This window comes from Hesperophylax consimilis, chromosome 19, assembly GCF_061612785.1.
Source record: "Hesperophylax consimilis isolate HC1 chromosome 19, BYU_Hcon_1.0, whole genome shotgun sequence".
Taxonomy (NCBI): domain Eukaryota; kingdom Metazoa; phylum Arthropoda; class Insecta; order Trichoptera; family Limnephilidae; genus Hesperophylax; species Hesperophylax consimilis.
In genome coordinates this window covers 20,265,433-20,291,610 of record NC_142854.1, presented here as the reverse complement: position 1 = coordinate 20,291,610, position 26,178 = coordinate 20,265,433, and the positions used below count along the sequence as shown (strand labels likewise).

The window sequence follows — 26,178 nt, the reverse complement described above, 5'->3', positions numbered from 1 at the left end:
TTACACCATGTTGAGAGTATCTTCGACTCTGGAACGTGTCGCAATTATTTTGATGAATAAATTGTGAAAAAACACGAATTAATTGAATAAAATTTACTTGTGCACGCCGCGATATGAACACGCTACCTACAGCTTGCTAGTCGAGTGCTTTACCCCTGGAACATGGAGGCCTTTAGTTAATTAGGGCTATTTTGATAATTTATGCTTATTTCCTAACCTTCAAAAGTTGATTGAGAAAAAATGGATCAATAATCCATCTTAAACCATCTCCCAAGACATAAATAGTTATTTCTTGAAGTAATTAAGTTGAAAACAAGTTCATTATATATTTATTTTCATAATAGCTTATCATCAAATGCATCCGTACTAGAATTTTCAATACGTTTTGATTTATCAAAATATTCAGTTTGGTTCATTCAATTGTTGTATGAAAAAGGCCACACTGTCGTTCCTCGTAAGGCGATGCACTACGTCGTTTAATATTTTAAATCGAGCCGTTATCAATAACACCCCTTACGTAGATGGTGATAATGTTTAAATTCCCGCTTAACACCATCCGCCTGTTTTGATTTATGCAAGAAAAAAACATGGCCAAAAAGTGCCTTTTATTTAATTTTGCAGATTTTCAGGCATAAATGTTTATTTTTTTTCCAATCATTTTATAAATAACTTAATTTGTCACATTATACATTAAAATCATAACCGAAAATGGGTTCGTAAGTAGGAGATTTTGAACTTTAAAGCAGTTTTCATAGGCCTTATACATTATTTTTTTCTGAGCTTATAAAAAGACTTATCTAAAAAACACTCGATTATTTCAAAGGCAATGATGTATTCTACTCGCAGTATTTAATTAAAGCATCTGAAACATTTATAGGCGACCAAATTTTCGAACCAAAAACACATGATTTTGCATTACTACGTAGTGCATCGCCTTAAACATGCTTCCCAAATACACAAACTCATCGATTTGCTCCAAGTATTCATCATTGACAACTGTTGGATAATATCATATTTTTAATTTTACAGTTTTCATAATGGTTGGTCTTCAAACCCTTGTATTTTTGCTCTTCGGAGTCGCTTTCGTCTGCTCAGGAGTCACAGTCGTCTGCAAGGGTCTGTGGATGGAAAGTACCAGGGTATGTCTGCTTTTTTTTTAATATAAGTAATTATTACTCCGGTAAATATTAGAACGCCATTGAAAGAATGGTTAATTGACTTGTCTTTATTTGAAATAGAGATTATGAAAACGCTGTTCCATAAATTTGCTAACCATACAAGCCTCAGGAATTTGTGTGTGTTTCCGGTTCTCAATAAAATCCAAATAAATGGAATATTTCTGAACGCATCAAAAAAATAAAAGCTATTTTGTAAAAGTGATAAAATACGCTCTAAAATTTTATTATTAGGAATAAACATATAATTTTTTAAGCATTAAAATTTTAAAATCAAACTTAAATTTTTTTTAAATGGCTCATTTTACGTTTTTTTTTGTCTAAACACAAAACTAAAATTACTGATAAAAAAATAAAATTTACTAGACAGATGTATTATAAAAATTATGGCAACCTCCCTTTTTCATTGTTAAATATAAAAATAATCAATAAAAAATTCACAGAGTTCAACAGCTCGGTTGTGGAACGATTTGCCGACCCAAAGCATCTCCAAAGATGACACAGCCCCAGAGGGAAAATATATTTCTCGGGGTCTCCTGTGTAGAGTAAAAGTAAAAAAAAAAGATAAAAAATCTATTCCTTTATATTAATCTTTAGATTAAATTAACCATTTTAATTTTGACGTTTCGATAATATTGATTAAACATTTAAAACAATCAATTTTTTCTTGGTTTTTCCAATATTTTTTTAATCTTTTATGACAAACATTATTGATGAGCATGTTTTGTCGACCTTCGTAATCAAACTGTTACAATCTTCGGGGTCGAGATCCAAGGCTTGAGATCCACAGATCATTTCCGGGTGTGCATTAAATTTGTTTTAAGATAAGCTACAAGACCAAAATGTGTGTATTATTGGTATACCCATAGACATATGAATATTAGTAGACCTGCCCTAAGTGATTAAAAGCGTATTATCCCCACTCCCCATACCGGTTCCATTGGAGCCGGCTGGGCTCGCGTATGGCCTCAAGTGAAATTTGAAAACGTGACGTCATCATTCTTGTGCGAACTATGGTCGAGGCATCATCGGTTCATTTTACGAAATAACACGGCAAAATGTTGACCTAATGCTATGAAAACTTGTAAAAATAGATGTGAAAAAGAGAATAAACCCAACTGTCGTATTACATTCCATATATAAGCATTATTTTACTTTATTTTAAGCATATTCACATCGTATAATATGAATCAGTTGTTACTATCACATCGAGAAACGTCTGGACGCGAAACACAAAGCTGGTTGGTTGCTAGGAAGTAAATTATGAACATTTATAAAAGTGTCTTAACTAAATACTTAAACGAAATATTCGACTCTGAAAATAGAACCGAATTTTTTTGCCGAATTTGGACTTCGCAAATTTGTTCATAACGTGGCGAGTAATTTGCGCTCCCATGTAAAAATGTCTATTCATTCAAAAGCAGATTTTACTTTTAAGAAGTAAATGGTGATATTATAATGCGAGATGCCTATTTACTGTCAGATTGATTTATTGACGAATCACAGTCAGCTTCACTCCCTTCGTTCTTCAACAGTTGATTTTACCCCTCGCCATTATCTTCTCGTCTATTAATTCCTATGTCTGTGGGTATACCTAATATCGTAGGCATTAAAATCGCTTGACAAACGGAGTCTAGAAACGTTCGATTTCAAGCACAAAACTGGTTTTTATTTATTTTGTAAATAATTTTATAAGAAAGCATAAAAGTTAATCAAGTGAAACTGTCACAGATAATCTTAGCTATAATTTTTAAGTTGTTTCCTTTATGCGTTCATACATTTCTATTGAAAAAATATTTTTTTTAGTAGTTTGCATTTATATTTGTATTGACTAATTTATTATTGTATTTGTATTCTACTCAAGCGAAACGATAGTAAAACCTTCAATTTATCTAAAGCATATTTTTTGGTATTCATAATGTACACCAAATCGTTATAAAGATTAATCAAAATAGTGATTTGGCATTAAGCTTCGCCCATATAACTTAACTAATATTTAATTTTAATTTAATTTTTTATTTAACTATAAAATTTTACATTTTAAAACTGTCCATAGAAGCGAAGCTATCAGTCTATAATGTAATAAAAATCAATTTATTTATTTATTAATCTTAATCTTAAGTTAGCTCACATCTTCGTGTGTGCTAATAGTTTTATAAACATATAAACATGTACATTGTTTGGCAAACATAATCTTTCTTTAAATATTTCAATAAAGTCACAAAAAAAGAAACATTAATAATTGAGATAGACATATTTTCTTAATTCATTTTTGAACTTATTAATATTTTCTATAACAGCAATTTCCTTCGGGATTTTGTTATAGAGTTGAACGGCCTGGTACATCAGAGATTTTTGGGTGCTTGTTTTTTTTCTTGTTGGCAATCTAATTTGCTTAGAATTTCTCGTCCCGTGTCCGTGTATCTCGTTATTGTAATTTATTTTTCTTTTCAGTTCCTTAGACATCATCCCTAAGTTAATTTTATGTATAAAAATAAGTACATTCAAATACACAGTTTGCTTCACAGTAATGCTTTAAGAATAAGTGAGGCATGGAATAATAAGATCCTACCGGCTGCGCCACTGTTATTTACAGACTTGGTGGTACTGTAGGATCTCAATAATAGAACGCGTGTTCGGATATAATGTTTATTAACAATTTAGTACGGATTGACTACTTCTATCTTCTGAGCTGTAGGTTGGGAAAAGAGAGCGAGCAGATGCATCCATCATCTTTTATACATCGATCTGTCATCTCGCTCTTACACATTCAAAAAGCAGGCGTACCACCTAAAACCTTTCTTACAAATAATATTCGGATGATTTGTATAGCGCCGTTTTTGTGCAAAATCACCTCAAGGGCGCTGTACAAATATATATTACAATTCTACAAAGAACTGTATTTCCCCCATTTTTCCAAAAAATAAATTTCTTCACTTATTCGAATGAGGATCTGACATTGTTCCGTTCCTTCCCACCTTTTTAAAATGCACGTCCTTGACTCCCCAGATTGTACATTCTGTGGTCTAGAAGTGGGAACTTTAGATCACATATTCTCTTCTCTCAAGCCTTATCTAAAATTGCCTCCCCTCAATTCAACATTTCATCTCTTCTAAGTCTGAACTCGACTCAAATTTTCATTATAATTTTGAAATTTGCCTATTTAAATAAAATTAATATTTAAATTCACCTTTCATAGCAGCAGAGAAAGGATTAAAAAAGATTTGAAACTAAATACAAAGGTTTAAAAAACTACATACCCTAGTGAAGAGGAATGTGAAAAAACTTTATACCTACATCACGTACAAACTTTTATAAAAAAAATTAATTTAAAAAATTACTGAATGACCCCAGAGGCGTATGTGTGGTAAAACCATGTATGATTGTTAGATAAGAGTTTAGATCCGTAAAGAACAAACGTAATGAGGAAGATTAAGGCCCCGTAGTAAGCGTTCAAATTGGTTTAAAAGGGAGATATGTAAATACGAATGTTAGAGGGAGCGCGGTAACATGAAAAAAACGATAAAAGTTAAGAGAAAATGGTTAAAATATTAAATAAAACACGACTTGTTTGAAATAGAGCAAAAATGTCTCGAAAAATGCATGCAGTTGCATTTAAAGATACACTGTGATTTTTTCCATTCCTATAACATATTAAATTACAGTGCTTCTCGTGCAGTATTCATTTTAAAATAATAATAATAACGTTTTGTATAAAAGATAAAATGTTGGTTCAAACAAATACCCCAGAATATTAATAATACGTTCAACTCCATAAATATATTGGCAGTGTTTACTTTGTTGGATGACAACTCTGGCCGCTAGAGGCGCTAGTGTAGCGTGTTGCATTCCTTCCGACAATGGCCAAATAGCCCGCATTAATATTGTTTCACATATGAGAAAAAAGGCAATTAAATTGTATGTAGATTTATTTTTTAAAAGTTTATTTTTTCACACTAAATCCATTACAATATATGAAAGAAAATCAACCCGCAAAACTCGTCCCGCTAGGAGGCGCTAGTGTAGCATAGACCAGTTGTTTCTCATAATTTAAACAAATCATCAAATTTCGTCGATAATTTTGAAGTTCTGTAAAAGTACTACTCATGTTTTGTTATTTATTAAAAATTACAATAGCGTATTATCCAAGGTGGATATTTTCAGTTGCGAACTTACCAAATACAAGAGGTCCAGAAATGAATATTTCTCTGATGGTTTGTGAATAATATTATGTCTCTATTGTTTATAGATTTGATTTATATCCACAACCTTTTTGTTTTCTAAATTTTTCGTTTTATATAATCTTTTGGTTTGTGTAAATTTTTGATTTCATATTCCTTTCTTACGAATTCAAATTACTTTTTCCTTATTATGCTGTCTCAGTAGAGGTAAAGTCACAAGAAGGAAATCCATAATTGGTTTATTTTGGCTGTGTAATACTTATGTACAAACTGTAATAAATGTAAGCTGTCGATTTCCCGAAAATTAATAAACAAATAAATTATTTCGTATATGGGCCACTTCCTTCAGAGAATAGAAATAATATCAGAAAATGAATAAATCTTTCACAGAACTTTATCGTTAAAGTTTGATGAATATATTAGTATTTGGTTTAACTGACTGATTATAATAATGCATGTGTTCCAGAACCTCTGACCCCCGAGCTGGCCAAGCTCCAGAACGAGTGGGAGAGGAGCGGGAAGTTTGAGGGAGACATCGTCCTGACTCCCGAGCAGATTGACAGCTTCCTTGATGACTATGCCGGCAAGAAGAACGCCATCCGGAACATCAGTAGGCTGTGGACCAACAAGATTCTCTACTACACCACCACCGGATTAAGTATGTTACCTAAACGCTGTCTTCTCATCTTGTTCTTCTGGTTCTGGTTATTCTTCTTCTTCATTGATTCAATAATAATTGATGTGTAATTTTGACATGAGAACAATAAAATTACAGTAAACAAACAAAACATACATGAAATAAAAATTCTAGAATAACATTTTTTAAAAAGACCGTGATCTGATAGGTGTACCATGGACAACCAAAAGTTGGAATAATTCAATGCGAAATTCACCAAGTAAACCTTTAAACATATCAATATCACCTAAGTATTGATTTCTCACAGTGAGAAACCTCTGTTTCGGAGAATCAGAAATGTATTTGGGCTTATTTATTTATTTATTTATTTTTTAAATGCATATTTACAGAATAAAAAATTCCAATAACAAAGATACATTATACAAATACACAATCATAATTGCCCAATTAGCGATTTAAATTTATTAATGCTCAGGTGGAAAATGTCGATGTCAGAGGCTAGTGAGTTTAGAAGGACTATCATTCTTCCGAGAGGGATTGCTAATGGTAAGTTAATCCTACATCTCGGAAGAATGAATGGTTTGTGTCTACGCGCTCTTGCGAAATTATCAGGGACGTAAAATAAAATTTTATTCACAATTTCTGGATTTTTGATGTGACCGTACAACAAGTTATAGGCCATCATCAGCAACGCAGCTTTCCGCCTGTTGACAAGACTATCGATACCTAGCATTCCGGAAAGGAAGGCTGATGGGTATAAATAGGGATAGTACCCGAAGTCTCTGAGATAAAGATAACGTAAAACTTCTTTTGTACTTTCTCTACCATTGAAGTGTACGTTGCATCCCCTGGTCCCCATATTATTGAAAACTGTCCCCTTATAAATATGATTTAAGATTTTCACGGCCAAAAGTATTTTTGTTATTTGTTTTTGGGGTATTATGCCGTGTTGCGCTAACTCCTTCTTTAGCCAACGTTTCGGACAGCATTGCAGTGTCCATCATCAGGGCAGATGTCTTATTTGAGGTTGTGTTAAAATGTGAACTTAAGTATGAGGTTGTGATACCGTGTTGCCAGCTCCAACCCTCTGAGCTAACATTAACGTATCATTTTTTTTTATTTAAAGTGGTTTTCTTCGTTTAGCTCTGGTGTAGCCGTCAATTACCGGATACCAAGAACTATTAAGCTTAGCTCCATCGTCTCTATTAATGTTTACGGGATTTTTATGAATTTCAATGGCCTCCGTAATCAGCCGTGCTCTATAAGTTTTCGGTCTCCCCAGGATTTCAGGAACAAATCCAAAGTAATGCCCGGTGTCAATCAAATGCTCGGCAATTGCCGATTTGTCAGGGTGGCCGAGTTTACAAGCTCTGAAGTGTTCCGAAATTCTTTTGGAGATAGTCCGCTCTGTCTGGCCTACATAGACCTTGTCACATCCGGAACAGCTGAGTTTATACACTCCATCTGTTTCCAGAGGAAACTTAGTCTTTGTAAAAGTCTTTGGAAACTGTCCCCTTATGTACAATGCGATGGAACAATGTATTGTGTCGTGTTGATCTTGTGGGTTTGTGTAAGTTTATAAGTTGCACGAGTTCCGAACAGTCTAATTTAGTGTTTAGTATTTGGCGTCTGTCTAATGTATGAATTTGTAGAGTTGTTGCACTCCGCGTATTTCCATTTGTGGAAATAATTTTAAAATTTTGTTTATTTGTTTCTTAGCCGCTGCCCAAGTGACCGCAGTGGAAGTCGCACTCGCTGCAATCTCCAGAGAGTCTTGCATCAGATTCCAGAAGAGGACCACACAAAGGAATTACGTTAATGTTGTCGTGAGTTGTTTTTTTGTACTTTTCCATTAACGCAGCAACAGTATTCATATTATTCACGTTTTTCGTGTTCTTGGATAGTCTTAGTCTGCTCCATATGGTGAAATAATGCATATATCTCTACAGGACATCCCAGATACAGGTTCTGCAGTTTGATAATGAGATTTACCTGATCTTATTGTGTAGTCTCTGTCAAATTAATGTCCAGTGTAGCGAGGTTAGCAATGCGCAATGGAATTATAATACTGTTGTGTTCCCACAAACAATTCTCCAACTCGTTGTGGAAGGAGATTTCAAAGATTAAATTCTTTGTGTTAAATCAGGGATTTATTCAATACTTCGCTTATTGCAATAGTGACTCGATAGTCGACCTAACTAGGAGCTGGCTTAGTGAGATCTGCCAAAACCAAGTTTGTCTGGAAAAGCAGCCTAACTGGCCCTAGAGACTACTGACTACAAGCTGCCATCTTGCGGACTTACAAACAAGTTCTTTGCACTGCCCTCTATGAGTGCATCTGTGAATCTCTTAGCTAACTCACTTCCCAACAGATACCAACCCTGATGTCTGGCAATGAAGCATGGAGCTGGCAGAGAAATGATAAAAGCAGAATTGGTTGCTATATAAGTGATTTCCACGAGGCGTAAATTATAAAACAGTGTTTGACCGTGTTATGAATGTATCTGTACCTAGTTACCCATGGATCCCGAGCTTCTTTTATGATCTTTGCTTCTTCTGCCTTCCACTTTGTCATAATTAATCGTTTGTTTGTGTCCACATTCCAGAACAGCAACTCTGGCTGCTACTCCAACGTCGGCATGACCGGAGGAGCTCAGATCCTCAACCTTGAGACCAACACTGGGTGCTTCCACCACGGAATCATCATCCACGAATTCCTGCACGCCCTAGGCTTCTACCACATGCAGAGCACACACAACAGAGACGATTACGTCTGGATTGTATGGAACAAGATCCAGCCCGGTCAGTTCTAATTCTTTGTCATATTATTATTATTTTACATTAACTCTACACAGGTAGACTTAGGGTCTATTTCACATGTGAAGATTCTTTGTGGAGGTAAGGAGAGGATGTACGGTAGCAATCTGGGGACAGTATGTCCAGGAGTGACGGACGTTTGACATATCCCTCCCATGGCGTCTTAAGGCGATGGATCGAGAGACTCCGACGAGGACAAACCTTCTCCCATGTACCCGGGCACCCCTGCTTTACAAAACGTAATTTTAAACTTGGGGTGAGTTATGGCAGAGGTGTTGGTCACCCAATTAATTTATTTTATTTTATTTGGGAAACAAACAGTTATACAAATATATTTTAATACAAATCATTTTTACCAAGTTGCATAAACCAGTAAAGTTCATTTACACAGAAGATTCATTTTTATATAGGTAGAAAAACATATGTATATAAATAATACAATACAATATAAATACTAACTAGTAGAAAAGGAAAATCTCCAAAAAAAGTAAAAATAAAAAGACTACAGATTCAACCCATACAAAAACAATATACACACAAACAATACTATGTAAGCTTCCCGCAACGATCGAACGCTACTCTCTTAGGAATGCTATGAATCCTGCGAGGCTCGTATTGAACACATCGATATTTGTGCATAATCTATTAAAGGTGCTACAGCTTCTTCTTATAAATACATTTTCAAGATAATTAGTATTGCTCTTAGGAATATAAAATGTGTCCGGAGATCGAGTTACGCTTAATGGACATCTGAAATGAATATTTTGTAAAAGGTATGGGCTATCAATAAAATAGTGGATTATCTTATATAGCATTACTAGGTCTCTGATATCTCAGCGTTGATCAAGAGTTTTAAGGTTCATGGACACATTGCTTTCATCATTTCGCATGCGATAAGAGACAAGTTTCAAAAACTTTTTCTGAACTCTTTCTATGTTTGATTTATATGTAGAACTATGAGGGTTCCACACTGTTGATGCATACGCTAGGTGGCTTCTAACGTAAGATATGTAGAGAATCTTAAATGTTTGTGGATTTTTGAAAACTGAACATACTCTAAGTATAAATCCCAGCATTTTCAAAGCCTTCGACGTAATATGCTCGATATGAGATTGAAAAAGAAGCTTACTGTCCATTAGGACTCCAAGATATTCATTCCATTATAAATCCATTCCCACCTCTCAAATTGTATCATAAAACACCTTTCAAAAGTGTTGTGATTTATCCAGTTACCGGTTTGAATAATTGCCTTGCAGCTGTGATAGTAAAAGAAATATGAAAAACATGAAAAATAAGTAACACAGTAAAAACACTACACGTGTCAGTTTGAAATATTAGTTATTATTACATGTTGCAAAGTATGTCATATACTCGTATATTCAATAATATCCTTTTTTGATATATTTTGTCACCAGAGGAAATTATTTCAGTTCAATAATTTTATGGCAGGAAGACGCAGTAGCTAAATTGGTTCCGAATTCGCTCTGAATCGAAAGCGAGCATTGAAGGTACACCCACCCTGTCCCACCCCGGTATAGGTGACTTATGGTCACCCCTTCGGAGCTCTCGCATGAATCTAATTTTTTTGAATAAACGGCTCTACAATTTATATAAATGAAGCTAGGCCTTCAATGTCCCCGCATACGGTGTTATGAAGCGGTATGCAAGCGCTTACAAGTACTAAACTAAGGACAACACAGAAAAATAAACAACAAAACAATCAAGTTCAAGTGTCAGGCAGATAGTTGGTGGAGGGGACCCACACTCCAGTACCTGTAAACACATAAAAGTAAAGTAAACAATAGAGTGACGGGGGAGTTTCGCCGAACCACGACTGGCAGTCCTGTTGAGAAATTGGTGGTGGTTGGGGCGACTGGTGCAGGTCAGGACTTCCACACCCCTTAGCCGACCACCCGGTGGTGCCCTGAAGATAAGTATTGGAAAAAGAGGGATAAAACCCTAAAGAACCTAGGGGAAAGAAGCGTCAGGAGGTCGGAGGCAGGGTGGAGGTTACCCCAGCCCACACAGTCACCCCTCTGACCACCAACGCTCATCAGGGGTGGCGCAGGTGATTGGCGGAGTACCCCGGTAAGAAAGAATAATAAGAAGCTCCAGTCGTGCATGCGGGGACGAGGCCCGTTATCCAACCCCTAATGGGGAAAATAAACAAAACAAAACAGACAACGGAGTTCAGTTCTCGCCTGTAAACTCGTTGCTGTTACTAAAAAAAAAATAAAACCGGAAAAAATACATGTAAAAAGAAGAGAAAATAAGAGGAAAAATGATAAAAAATAATCAATCCAAAAAGTGCCACATAAGGGCAACGGTAAATAAGTAAAAACAAAAGTAAAGGTGTAAAAATAAGATCTGCATGGTCTGTAGAGAGGACAGTAAGTATTGAATAAGATAACAAAGTAAAGTAAGAGAGATAATTAGTAAACACAAATATATAAGAGTGCTTACAGTGTCTGTAAAAAGAAAAACAGTGTGTTGACCTTAGACAGGGAAAAAGAAATATATGAAAAGAAAATAGAAAAATAAGAATTAAAAAGTACAAGACAAGTTAATTAAAAAAAAAACAAAATATAAACGAATGGAAATCATCTGCAACAGCTGGTACAGTAAGAAAAAGAAATAAGATAAGAATAATAAAATAAGAAAAACAGAATAGCATATACAATAATGAAAGAGTTGTAAAAGAATAAGTCAATGGAGCAGGAGCAGTACACCGGGGGTTCCCAATTATTACACTAGTCAACGACTCTAAGCACAGGCCATCTCTCAACCCAGATCCTAGTAAACTTCCTCAAACATTCGAAATTCACACTGTTAGAAACAAGATCGGTGTTCCACACCGGTCTAATGGGGATATTCAGACCTTCTATCATTTCGTCTCTGGCATCCTTCAAAATCTCACAGTGCCACAGAATGTGCTCGGCTGACTGGTAATTATTGCCACAAGCGCAATTGGGGTGAGTGGACAGGGCAAGGCTGTGAAGCCTTCCCCTGAATTCCCCATGTCCTGAAAGGAGCTGCGTAACGTGATGGTCCAGTTTGAGGAAGGCCCCTTCCATTCTGAGTTTAACTGAAGGGAAGAAGGAGAAGGTCCATCTTCCCTTGCTCGACCTATCCCAACGGACCTGCCACTCTTTGAGCGACAGGTCCCTCATCGTTCGGAGCAGTCCTGGGAGAGTTCCTGGTCCACCCGGTGTCAGAACGACACCAAGGTGGTTTGCCGGGATCCTCGGATTAATCGCTGCTTCGCTAACACTTCCCTAATCTCTAGATCAATTGGTAGTACACCAGCCAAAATTGGCAAAGCGTCCGAGGCGACGGTTCGATATGCCCCAGATAGTGCCAGCAGGGGAGTGCGTTGACCCCTATTGAGAGCTAGAAGTATTAAGCAGTTATCCAGGCGGTGCTCCCAAACAGAGGCAGCATATGAGACTTGCGCAACATATACCCCCCTGTAGAGAGCGTGCAGAGCCGGTCTGCGAAGTCCCCACTCAGCCGTGGAGATTCTTCTTAGCTTCAGGAAAAGCGCCTGAGCCCTGCTGGATACATCTTTGACATGAGCCAGAAAGGAGGACGATCGATCTAGAGTGACACCTAAGTATTTGACGTTATCCACAAATTTGATATTAGTGTCTCCCATATGGATGGTAGGGTTTCTTTCCTTACTGAAAGAACCCTTCATCAGGAGACCCATTGTCTTTTGGGGAGCGAAGGTCATTATATTCCTCTCCCCTCATTTAAGGAGGGTGTCCAAACCTTCACCAGCCTTACGTTCAACTTCTCTTCTACTGTCCCCAGAGACAAGAAACATTTTATCGTCCGCATAGTCGATCATGATACATCCTTCAGGCAAGGGTAACCTAGAGGAGTCATCGAAGGTTATATTCCAAAATTCAGGACCTAGGTTGGAGCCTTGAGGGCACCCCATATCGGCTTCGCGTTCAATAACGGTGTCGCCATGAGATATAATGATGGTGCGGCCCGATAAGTAATTGTCCACTGATTTAAATAAAAGTTTTGGGCAGTTCCTATTTTTAACCTTGATGCGTATCATGTCCCACCACGCGTAGTCGAAGGCACCAGTGATATCGAGGAAGATTGTAACTACATACCTCTTAGTACAAAACTTCACCCAATTAAGCGCAAACGACATGGCGTGCACGGTGGATCTACCGGGGACGAAGCCAAATTGAAGATCGCTAGACGGGGAGAGTGATTGTCGTAGTCTATGCCGGATAAGTTTTTCCAGGATCTTGCCAAGCACTGGAAGTAAGGTAATGGGCCGATAGGCCTTGACATCAGCTAGTGGCTTGCCGTTCCCCTTAGGTATGACCCTGAGCACGCCTCTCTTCCATTCAGAAGGGAAAACTCCTCTTCTCAAACACGTTTCCATCACTTAGAAGAGTTTCTCCCTAGCGTGGATCCAGACTTGCTTCGCTATCACACCATTGAGTCTGTCATGCCCTGGTGCCTTCCTAGGACCCAAACCCTTAATTATTGAATCAATTTCTGCTCTAGTGACTGGAATGACTCTATCCTCTTGGGCGAGGTCTCTAGGTGGAAGCCGTGCCAGGTGTCTTACCTGTTTATGGTGGTCACTTTCCCCAATTACTGATTCTACAGGAACTAACTTGCCCAAAAGTGTGTTGAGAGTAGAGGCCACGTCTATCGTCTCAGCGTTCCTATCTTCTGTGATCCCAATGAGACTAGACAAATACCGATCCGATCCTTTTCCGGATTTTTCAATTGCGCTTTGGATTTCCCACGGGTTGGCGTTGCCCACATTATTAACCCAATTATGCCAGGCAGCTCGTTTCGCAGAAAGTACAGCGTGTTTAAAGGTCGCCCTGGACTTTCTGAGTTCGGCCCAGAGAGGGGCTGTCTCCTCTTCCGTGCAGCCACCCCTCCTGGACAAACCCAGTGCCCTATAAGCTCTCTTATAAACCCCTTTAAGCGAAGTCAGCTCAGGTGACCACCACGTCGTCCGGATAATTGTCTTTGGGTTTGTTCTGCCCAGAGATGAGTTGGCCGCTGATACTACAGCCGAGTTGAAAAAATTCCCCAAATTTTCCGGATCGGTAGCTGCTACGTGGTGAAAATCCCTTAATGTATCTCCTAGAGCTTCCCCAAAGTTATCCCAGTTCGCCCTAGTGGTGTTGAAATTCCAGGAGGATCTTGGAGCTTCGGTTTTCTTGACACCAATCGTAAATGTGATAAGTCTGTGATCCGAATTTATTGCGCATTCGTGGACCATCCATTTTGATATCCTGGCCGCAACTGATTCAGAGCAAAGAGTTAAATCAATGTTGCTCTCTCTCATATGGTTTGAAAAAGTGAAAAACGAACTCCGTTCGTTGACGATACAAAGGCCTTGCGCAGCAATCAGGTCTTCGACGGCATCAGTCCGTGATCGTACTGAATGAATTTTATTATTGTCAAACCATAGTGGAGAGCGAGCATGAAAGTCACCTCCGATAACTATGTTACGACCTTTAAGCGCGTTTAGGGCGCGTGTCAGACTCAGGATATGTGGTCCTACCGGGTTCCCCCCATTTAAAATAAACTGAGATCAAATAGATCTCAGTATCAGCAAATTTAATACATACACAGGTTTGGTACTCATTGGATAGCCCGGCCAGAAGGAGGGGGCTAATCAACGAAGTGTTGACCAGAACACCCGCCCCCGGTAAAGAGCCGACCTCGAGTACCGCTCCCGGAAAGTCAATAGGAGTCTTACCTTCCCAAGTGTACTGTTCCTGTATAAGCATGATGTCGATGTTTAGGTCAGACATGACCCGCAGCACCTCCAGTGTGGCCATCCGGGAACGCTGTAAGTTAATCTGACCTAGGGAGAGGAGATTAGCAGGAGCCATAGTCAGTCATTCTGACTTGTGCGTTGATTGCAGCCAGCTGTGCCGGACAGTTCCTATCCCCAGTAGGGTGGTCAGCTACCTTCCTGAAACGAGTACAGGTAGCACAGACAGCGGGAAGTGCCTTCTTGGGGCAATCCTCATGACTGTGTCCCACAGCGGCGCAGTGGCGAAAGGTTTCTTTATCCTGAGAGCAGGACTTACTGATATGGCCGTACTGTTGACACTTGAAGCATTTTGTGGCTCCTGTATAATCGCGAGTGCGACAGGCATTCCACCCAAGGAAGCACATTTCGCTATCTAATAAGACCTTGCGAGCGGCTGGATGACAAGTCACCACCATATTCATGGTGGGAGTATCTCGTTTACCGAAAAGCGAAACTCGTCGCATGGTCCGAAGGTGATCCTCCAAAGACAGTGAAGTCTGGCCGGATAAATTGTTCGCAAAAATCTCGGAAAAGAGCTCCTGATCTGCGGATTGTTCTCCTTTAGGCACATTATAAATTACAATTTTCGGAAGTCGGCCCAGAGGGTTGATCATCTTCAGACCACTTACCGCGAGTTTTGCTTCGGCTTTCTTAATGTTCTCCAGGCCCTTTTTATCTTTGGCTTGAAAAGCCATACCGGCGCCTTTGATCTTCCTAGATCGGACAATTTGAAAGTCATCCTTCTTGGGATTAAGGATTTTTTCCAGCGTTTTAAGAGTTTCCTCCGAGGTTTTACCCTCTGGAGCATCTGGGTAGAATAGAACTGTAAGTGGCTTCTGGGGGATCGGTCGCTCAAAGCCATTTATTAAAATCTTTTTTGAAGCTGGCAAATTTGCCGCAGCATTTGCGTATGACATAGTTTCCTTGGCAAGAGGGGTACTAGGCATGACAGGGCGAGTTTTTATCGCCTGATCCAGCTTGGACGAAAGCGCTGACTGTGCACTCAGCATTTCGTCTATAGTAGTGCTCCTAGTAGAAAGTGTATTTAATTCCAGCATAAGCCTTGTGATGTCCGACATCAGGTCATCAAGGGTGGAGTTAAGTGAACTTTTAACAGTCTTGTTCAGTTTGTTCGTGCCATCCATTAAGATGTTTCTTATTTTTTGGCACTTGGCCAAGGCTGGAATTGCCTTCCATTCTTGGTTGCCCGGAGAATCACTGTAACGGACCCGTTTCTTGTTCTCCGCATTTGGAGTCGTAGATGGCGCAATGGAGGGCATTTCACACGTGTCCGCCGAGAATGGGGTACGACGAGTAGGAGGTTGATCAGAGACTGCCTCACTGTCTGAGTCTATTATTTGTTGTTCTCTCTGGGACTTTGTTTTTAGCTTTTTCTTGACCTTAGAAGGCCCGGCAGTCGGCGATCTTGAACTGAGAATAGCTTGAATCCGAATAGCTTGAATCGAAAGCGAGCACTTAAATATATATTAATACATACCTAGGTACCGTTTGATCGGATCAGATGTTATGCTACGTATACCCTTACGTGTCGAACCGCGAGCCGAACCAGGAATCATGGGAAATGAACGAACCAACACCAACACGGTGAAAAATAGTAGTACTGATTTATTAAAAACCGGTTAAAAACGTGATGGTAGGCAATTTTGTAATAAACTATTAGTCATTCAGAATATATTGGAACACGTGTTCGTGCAGTTGCGTTTATCCTGATAAATATAATGACGAAATGCGATAATGTTAGATTTTTTATGAATACGTGTTCTCATCCTCATAACACATTTGTGTTTTACTGATAGTTTGTTATGAAATCTGTCGATTAATTCGTTAAAAACCTACAGTCCCGTTATTAACAGGAATACGAACAATGTTACCAGATTTTTAATAAATTAGCAATATATTATAACGGCAAGTTTTCTTCGTGCACTAATGGCGGTTTGCGGTTGGTTCGTTCGTTTCCCATGGTTCGTGGTTCAGCTCGCAAGTGTACATACTGCACATGCGACATTAAATATTCGGACTGAAGAAGGGTGTAGAAAATTATTATTTCGTTCAATATTTAGCAAATCATATTCCACAGTAGTAATTGCAATTTATTACGTTTGACAAGATGACACAGTGTAAATATAAAACAAATATTTGTTTTTATTTTTTTTTAATCTGGGGTAGGTATGTTTTGATCAGTAACGTTCTCAATGAGTAAGATAAGCTAGTAGCTGAATTAACAAATGCGTCTGGTTCCAAGTCGGGCGTTGTTGGTTCAATTCATTTACTATCCAATATCTGACGCTTATTATGACTGTGGTAGGAGTTTTTTCAAAAATTGTTAAGTTTTTAATAACTCAATTCAATAATAGAGAATGTTACATAAAATTTCGAAAAAGAAACGTCTTCCACGTGAATATCTATTTAGCGAAAAATCAAGAATAATATAAATTGTTTTAAACGGTTATAGGAAAATTATAATGGCATTTACAATGCTTGATAAAAAATTACGTGTTATTAAAAACATTTATCTGAAATTATCAGAAATAATATTTTGACAAGAAAAAAAAAATTACGATATAAATTTTTAAAAAAATATAAACGTTTCCGGGTTACGAATGACCTGACAATATTTGAAAATCTCCTACTATCACCACCGTAAGCGGAAAATGTTGCTTGCGTTGTGATGGACGACTTAGCCAGCCGAGGAATTGAACACACTACGCCTGGGTGGGACCCAAACGCTATGCCAACTCAGCCACTGACCAGTTATTTAGTCATGTTTTAAAAATCGAATTTGTCATGTTAACACTATCGAAATCATTTGTAAAGTAGCAGATAAAAACCCAACGCCGCGCTGTTTGAAAACTTCAACTTTTTGAAAATAACAGATGGCGCCACTTCCGTTTAAAACAATCCTCAACTGTACAGTCATTAAGATAATAATACATTCAGATTCGTTTGCTAAACTATGTAAGAGAGTAATTGTCGAGTTTGCTTTATAGTTTGTTTATGAACGGTGACATTGAAATACGTCCTTATTCCTAGTAGATCGAGTTGGTACTCTTAGTTGACTAGTCTTAAAAGTTCGCAAAAGTCGAGTTACGAATTTACAATTTTGATAAAGAAGCTGGGAGCCAATAAACAGTTTTTTTAACTTAATCTCTGGAACCTTGATCCACCTATTTTGAAAGAGATCCCATAACAAGTATACTCGTGGCAGATCCTATGATTTTTTTTATTCTCCAAAGGAAAGAACTTTTGCCTGTCAGAACTCGCCAATCATCAGAGTGACTCTATTCAGCATTAACCATCGACATTTTCAAAGTCACTTACAGACTAATAGGAATACTTAAATTACATTTTTTTACTTACATTACCTCAAATTTGTAATCTTATCCATATTATATTGGTGAAAACTTTATAATTTAATTATTGAAAGTATAATATTAAGAACAGTGAAACGATTATAAAAAGTAAGATATACAAGTACATGAAAAACTTATAAGTGGACTAAGATGAAAATATTGTAATATAGCATTCTTGGGCCTATATTCCGAGCAGTTAAATAGATCCGCTTAATCTGAGTATATATTACTAACTTCATGTAATCAAGGTACAAGGAAATGTTTAAAATGCTCAGTCCTGGAATCGTTACATTTAAACATGATTTTAGAACGAATGGCTCTCGTACTAACTTCATGTAATCTAGGTACAAGGGAATGTTTGAAATGCTCAGTCCTGTTATCGTTACATTTAAACATGATTCTGGAACGAGTAGCTCTCGTACTAACTTCATGTAATCTAGGTACAAGGGAATGTTTGAAATGCTCAGTCCTGTTATCGTTACATTTAAACATGATTTTGGAACGAATAGCTCTCGTACTAACTTCATGTAATCTAGGTACAATGGAATGTTTATAATGCTCAGTCCTTGTATGTTACATTTAAACATGATTTTGGAACGAGTAGCTCTCGTACTAACTCCATGTAATTTAGGTACAAGGGAATGTTTGAAATGCTCAGTCCTGTTATCGTTACATTTAAACATGATTTTGGAACGAATAGCTCTCGTACTAACATCATGTAATCTAGGTACAATGGAATGTTTATAATGCTCAGTCCTGTTATCGTTACATTTAAACATGATTTTGGAACGAATAGCTCTCGTACTAACTTCATGTAATCTAGGTACAATGGAATATTTATAATGCTCCGTCCTTGTATGTTACATTTAAACATGATTTTGGAACGAGTAGCTCTCGTACTAACTCCATGTAATCTAGGTACAAGGGAATGTTTGAAATGCTCAGTCCTGTTATCGTTACATTTAAACATGATTTTGGAACGAATAGCTCTGTAATGATCTACCCTTTCTACTTCAAACTTTTTCTTCTCTTCTTTCTACGATAAATTTTCCCGTAAGTCCCGTAGGTAACTTTTCCATAAGGCTTTGGTTATGTATATATCCGGGGTAGGAAGGTCCTCCCTGCCGTCTTTCAAGCCCTTGCCTCTCTCTTTATTACACACCCCTTCAAGTGTGTACATCCTAGTTTGTCTACGTGACGTACGACCTTGAACGTACTCATTTCACGTGACGGTTCAGTATAAAAAGGCTTCACCGAACGTTGTGTTGGTTTTTTGTTTCTCGGTTTAGAAACCTAGTTATCTATGTATGTGTGGTATCCCTTGGTTCTTTTTGAGATAGAGTGAGTTGAATCCATTACCGCTGTGTTTTAAAGCCATTTTATAAACCTTATCTTCTAAGTCGCCTGCTCCCCCAACTAGCTACGCGATTCTATCTATCGTAAGGTAATGTGAATATAATAAAGTGTTAGATTTTATATATGTGATAAACATACGATAAATTTATGGTGTTAGGTGTCGGCGCCATCCATGTATATATTTTGGGAGGGGAAGGAGAGGAAAGGAAATGAATTTTTTTTGCAAGTTAAGATTGGCTCCTCCTCTTTACCAAACAAAACCGATGGATGATAATTTGAGCAAGGCGATCGATATCTGCGTGTCTGGATATCACAACCGGCCGGGTCTCCCCTTGTTCCAAATCGGCAACCGTCACGCCAGAATAAAGAAAACCAGGTCTCATCACCAATTTCAGAATTGCCCCAATCTCATACACCTCCAGGAAAATCTACTTTACTGAGTGTAGAAGGGGAAAACCATGACATCCCTTTTCACGAATCTAGTCGCAAAAATGTGACACGTAAGGTCCTAAGTTACGTGCCACCTCTAGAAAACGTTGTAACTCCCTCGTCGTCGGGGATTTACATCCCTTTCTAGGTCAATAACATAGATAACACACGACGATCTTGTCGACATTTAGCCTGCTTTTTAGCGATAGGTTGTGTGCCTACTCATTCAGCCAATTATCATGTGAGATATATGTAAGGTCTACTCGAAATGCCAAATTTAGGATGAGGACTGTCTGTATTTTAATATTCGGTTCTAGTAATTATTTTATGAGGTTACTAGCATCCTCGTGTATTAGGTATGGGTAACTTCTACTGAATACCTATCCTCTCAAGTAGGTATAAACGGATAATTGGTTTGATTTTTGCATTTAATTTAAAGAGGCTGCCTACCTCTCGAAAGGTACCTGTTGAGAAAAGTTGATCGGTTGGTAGTTTTATTTCGGAGATTACCATCTCCCTCTTTTGACACTAGATTTGTTTTTGTGCATCCCAATTCGTAACTTAGAAAGTCAAACAATATATGAAAAGTATTAAATTAGAAAGTCAAATAACAGAAGAAAAGTATTCATTCTGTTTTGTCTGGTTGCATCCGATCGCTTTCTATTTGGGCGGTCAAACGCTAGCAAAACTTCTCCTTCGACTGACTGTACACTGCTGTAGCCTAAACGCCTCTATCCCTCATAGTGTTCGCTGTTTCAATTGTATGCCAGTGTTGTGGTAGGTACCCTGTAGATAGGTATTTTTATACTGCGAATTTGTATTGGTTGGCCTAATTAGTAAAAGGTATTTTATGTTTCGTCGGCGATCCAATACCTACCGCAGGGACAACGTCATGATTTGATTCGTAATGTTTTAAAAGAATAACAGGTCGGCAGGTAGGTAAATTTTCGATATGACCCTCAGTCCAAGGCGTTCCCCTAAAACAAAAGTTATCGGCCTACATATGAAAAGGTCGTTGACTCGTCTCTCGCTCACAGCTGATTGACAGTTCGCCTAGCACATCCCTTTTAATGATAACATTATTTGGGCGGCAGGTGTCGTAAACTTAGTTCCTGTACCTCGGTTGTATCCGTCTTTTAAAAGGGTCCTCTGAAATTTAATAAATAATATAAAAAAACTCACCCAGTTAGTCATCTCTCATTCTCAGCGTGAAGCTTACCTGGTTACACTATATAGCTAAATCAGTTTAATTTTCGATCTCCTCCCTATCGGCCTCTTTCCTCATTTTAGCGAAATCCTTGCAATCTGTTCAATTTTGGTCCCCTCCCTACGCATATAAAAGGGTAATTAAATAATTCTGTAAATACAATTGTACCTCCCTAATCTCTGTTGGGATTCAAACCCAAGTTTATAATTTGTTTGATCCTCTGGTTTTCGGTCTCCGTGGATAGATCTCGCCAAATCAATTCCTCCCTAGACCGATTAAAACTTGCTGCCTTTATATACGGTCACTCTGTTTTAAAACGAAATCATTATTATTATTATTTTCATGTTTTTAAGACAAATAATTTAGTTTGAACTACACATTTACGAAATCACGTTTAATTTAACACATTTTATATTATAATCGCGATCGCCCAACCCTTAGCGCCCCTGGGGTGATTTTTCACAAAACGGCGCTCTACAAATTATCCAATTATTATTATTGTCATTATTATTAATTGTATTCTCATTGAGTCCAACCACTTTCACTTCACACAAACACCGGTTCAATAATATTTCACTTTAATTCAAAACCCAACAAAGCTTTCTAACACCATCTGAATTCACTAATTAACTGTAATCTCACACAACACTTCTGATTTGTATTCATTTCTCGGAGCTGTCAACGTATCCACGTTCAAGAACTGACTGCCCGTATTTTAACCCTTTCTGTGGGAATGTGTTTACTTAAGCCCTATAATCTATCCCATGTTGCTAGTCTAGACAAAAAAATTTTAGAGCACGTTCGTTTATTATTTATCGTTTATTTATGTGGATATTCAAAACATCACAGCTCTCGTACTAACTTCATGTAATCTAGGTACAATGGAATGTTTATAATGCTCAGTCCTTGTATCGTTACATTTAAACATGATTTTGGAACGAGTAGCTCTCGTACTAACTCCATGTAATCTAGGTACAAGGGAATGTTTGAAATGCTCAGTCCTGTTATCGTTACATTTAAACATGATTTTGGAACGAATAGCTCTCGTACTAACTTCATGTAATCTAGGTACAAGGGAATGTTTGAAATGCTCAGTCCTGTTATCGTTACATTTAAACATGATTTTGGAACGAGTAGCTCTTGAGGTTAATGGGGAACATAAAGAAATAGATAATGATGTGTTTTTTTATGTTATTCAGGAAAAAAACACAACTTCCACAAGTACACCATAACCCAGGTGACCAACCTCAACGTTCCGTACGACTACGGAAGTCTGATGCATTACTCTGAATATGCAGCCAGCATCGACGGCAGCAAGACCATCGTTCCTCTCAGGGTAACTTAACTTGTAACTAACAGATGTTTTACATGCAAAGATAAATGAAACAAAGATAAACATGAAAGCATGACCACAGCGCACAAACCGCACAACGCAAACGTGGGTTTTTTTTGTTTCCATGATAACTCAACACAGTGATAATTCGACACACTTTTAAAACGTGATATAAAGTCATTATAAACGATGAAAAACAAAATTAATAACCCAACCTAACCTACTTCACCCAGTTAATAAAGTTTGTTTCATCACTTTCCATGACTTTATGTAACTTTTTAAAAATGTGATGAATTATCATTGTGATGATTTATCCGGTCACCGTTTGTTTTATATGCATGGAAAAAACCTACAAATTTATTAAGAATCTCTTCAAATTATTCCTTATCCGGTTAAAAACAAATTAAGCACTTAGCAAATGAATTAATAGGTTTCCTGATAAACTATTAGTAAAATACCAATAAATTGTCACGATGTCGGAACACGTGTTTATAAAAATCCAATTTTGTTTGCATTTGGAAGATACCACCATTCAGAATTGAAACGTGGCTTGAAATGGCTTTGGCCGTGTTTGGTAACCATATCTGAATAGCCGATTACTTCCCCACCTTCCTCTCTTCCATCTCCTTCCCCTCCCCGCTCATTTCATGTTCAAAAAACCCATTTCTAAAAATTGATCCCAAAAACATTTCGAGTATAACTAATGACTTTGAGAGTTGTAAACGCTAAAACACAGATGAACATGTCTCTTCCACTGTGTCAGCAATGTGTATCTTGAAAACGATACTCTATATTTAACTCTATACGAGGAATACACAAGACAAAGAAGGGTTATTCTTAGTGTGTCTTATATCACCAAAAATGTAGGTGATAAGCATAAAAATCGCTTGGCACACAGACTATAGAAACAAAATGTAAAGTTAGTTTTTGTTTTTATTTATTTTGTGAATAATTTCATAAAAATGAATCAAAGGAAACTGTCATTAATATGTATAGGGATTAAATTTTATTTTTTTTAAATTTTTTCTGATATGCGTTCTTATTTTTCTAGTGAAAAAATTTAGTTTGTAGTAGTTTGCGCTTATATTTTTAATAAAGTAATTGACAATTTTATTTTTATTCTATCAAAGCAAAACGATAGGAAAACTTCAATTTATCCAAAGCATATTTTTTGGCATTAATAACGATGATTTTACTGAGAGCTTCTCTCTGTAACGTTTATTGTGTTCTAGCTGACGTGTACCCAGCGTTGCTCCGGGACTTGTGAATGCATTTATTAGTCAAATTCCGAAATACTATTATTGTATTATAATAAGCATTTGTTTCACTTGATCGTGCCATACCTTACTCGGGCGGCCTCGAATTATTCCACCAATTATTCGACTTTAAATCGACTCTGTGTCTCATTCCAGTATAGAGATAATGCTAAAGTATTCCTCGGGCGTCCCCGACTTCTTCTGTCATTAAATCTACACTCTAAACTCTCATGGCACTGATAAGATAAAACTTTGAAATTTTCAGCAAAATCCGTCCAGTAGTTTTAGAGTATATATGGTACAAACAACGAAACCTACATTTTTATATTTGTGGATGTATGTACAGGGTTTTCCAATAAGAGGTGTTATTTTGAATAGCCCGTTTTTTTCGGTAGATGTCACTTTTGAAGCTGTCATTTTTTAACATTTGACAAGTAAAAACTATTAAAATTCACTTGAGTGAATCAAATGCAAATCATCTTAAGTGATGAGGCCCATTTCCACCTCGGTGGCTTCGTCAACAACCCAAATTATCGCATCTGGGGCTCTGAAAACCCAAGAGTTATTGTTGAAAAGCCTCTCTATCCTCAACGTGAGACTGTTTGGTGCGGTTTATGGTCCGGCGTAGTCATTGGACCTTACTTTTTCGAAAATGAGGCTGGAGCAACAGTTACGGTGAATGGATTGCGCTATCGAGAGATGATTAATGATTTTTATAGCCGAAATTGAATGGTATCAATCTGAACAGCGTTTACTTTCAACAAGACGGCGCTACGTGTTACACAATCAACTAAACGATATCTATAAAGAAAATATTGAAAGTATTCAAAAGAAATTTCTCCGATTCCTCAATTACAGAATGAGCGCACCCAAACGCGGGTACATAAATATGCTCTCGAGTTATAACGTCTCCACTCTATCTAACCGGCGAACATACCTTGATCTCATGACTCTGTATAAAATCTGTAACAACGTTATTGACTGTCCCGACTTACTGAAATTGATAAACTTCAAAGTACCACCCAGAGTAACAAGGCTTAACGACTTATTCCACATTAGCAGGACGCGTACAAATGCTGGTGTCAGGGATCCAATCAGAAGAATGTGCGAATCACTTAATCAGAATCAAAACCTCAAGGACTCTGACTTATTTTTTGATACACGCACTACTTTTAGTAGAAAAATGAAGACTGTTTTCCTACAAAGATCAAAGTAAACAACTTAGACATACTTCGTTTAAATATATTTATATATTTTTTTTAATTTCTGTTTAACATTGTTTATCTATTTATATATATATGTTTTTTTTTTGTTTTACCCTTTGTAAATTCTTTAAAGGATATTGCGCATTTCTTTCATATCTCTATTTGTAAATTAATATTCTTATGTATATATTTTTCCCCTATTTATAAGTGAAAATATTTGTAAGTGTTTTTAACTGCTGTTTAAGTTAATTCGTGAGAAATAGTTTGGATGCAGGTGAATTCTTTAGTTGATGTTTCGTCAATTATTATATTTATATCAATTATTATATTTTTGTCAATTGATATCTGTATCTGTTTTTTCTCCTTAATAAAAAAAATAAATAAAATAAAATAAACCATTGATCTTTTACGATTGAATATCAAAATAACACCTCTTATTGGAAAACCCTGTATGTATGTTTGTACATCAACGGTTGTTTATCATTGTATGAAATTTAAAACGCGTTTATTATTAAGATTGTTAATCTGTTTTAATTTTTTCCAGCATACTACAGAAACCATTGGACAGAATTTCGGCATGAGCGCTGGCGACATCTCCAAGTTGAGGTCTCTATACAGGTGCTATTAATTTCAATGAATCCTTTTCAACCAAGACTATCATTTTTCAACGCACCTGATACTAAATTGTAAATATTATATTCCTCTTTAGTCATTATTCTCTAAACAAACCATCTGAACATCGTCATTCTGACAATAAAACGAACGAACACAAAAAGTTGTATTATTCAAAACTTACCTAACCTAACCATGAACTACAATAAAACCTTAACTATTTTGTTTTTCTTAACATCAACTCGACATAATTTTGGGGATGCCATGTAGAGGGACTCTGTTGTTGTAGGAGGGAGGAAACACAGAGGCCGAGAAAATTGTTCCACAATCCACAGCCACGCTGTTGAAGTAAACTCAAGGAAGAGTCGTAGAAACGATCAGTTTTCAAGTGACACCGTGCTGGGAGCGCGGTTGGTGTGCTTGCCGACTATGCACCAGTGCGCAAGGGATCAATCACACTAGTTCCTCGAAGTATCTTCCATTGAAATGCCAATAGATCAAGGTCAACAACAATCCAACCTAATCGTAACCTTGAAGGTGATTTTTAAGAAAACCATTACAATTATTCAACAAAATACTCAAGAAAATCAGTAGTGAGATCGGGAATAAATAATTTACGCACTGAAACCAAAACCAAACACTGAACAAATAAAAACCATGTTATATATTTATAATAACTTAATAGTATCCATATTACAAAATTTTAATAATACGAAAATGTAATCCTTATCACGGGAGATCCCAATGAGGATATTGTTGGAGTCAAAGGACATAATTATCCACCCAA

At 37.2% G+C, this 26,178-nt stretch overlaps 1 protein-coding gene across 1 annotated transcript; it reads left to right on the top strand.

The window, feature by feature from the left end:
• The first annotated feature begins 1,037 nt into the window (after positions 1–1,037).
• Positions 1,038–25,407, top strand: LOC149414968 (hatching enzyme 1.2-like). The gene is made up of 7 exons (XM_089642953.1): positions 1,038–1,131; positions 5,823–6,014; positions 7,606–7,611; positions 7,713–7,819; positions 8,600–8,795; positions 22,185–22,321; positions 25,324–25,407. Exons 1-7 carry the CDS (start codon positions 1,038–1,040, stop codon positions 25,405–25,407), a joined length of 816 nt encoding a protein of 271 aa, XP_089499079.1.
• The last annotated feature ends 771 nt before the right edge of the window (positions 25,408–26,178 follow it).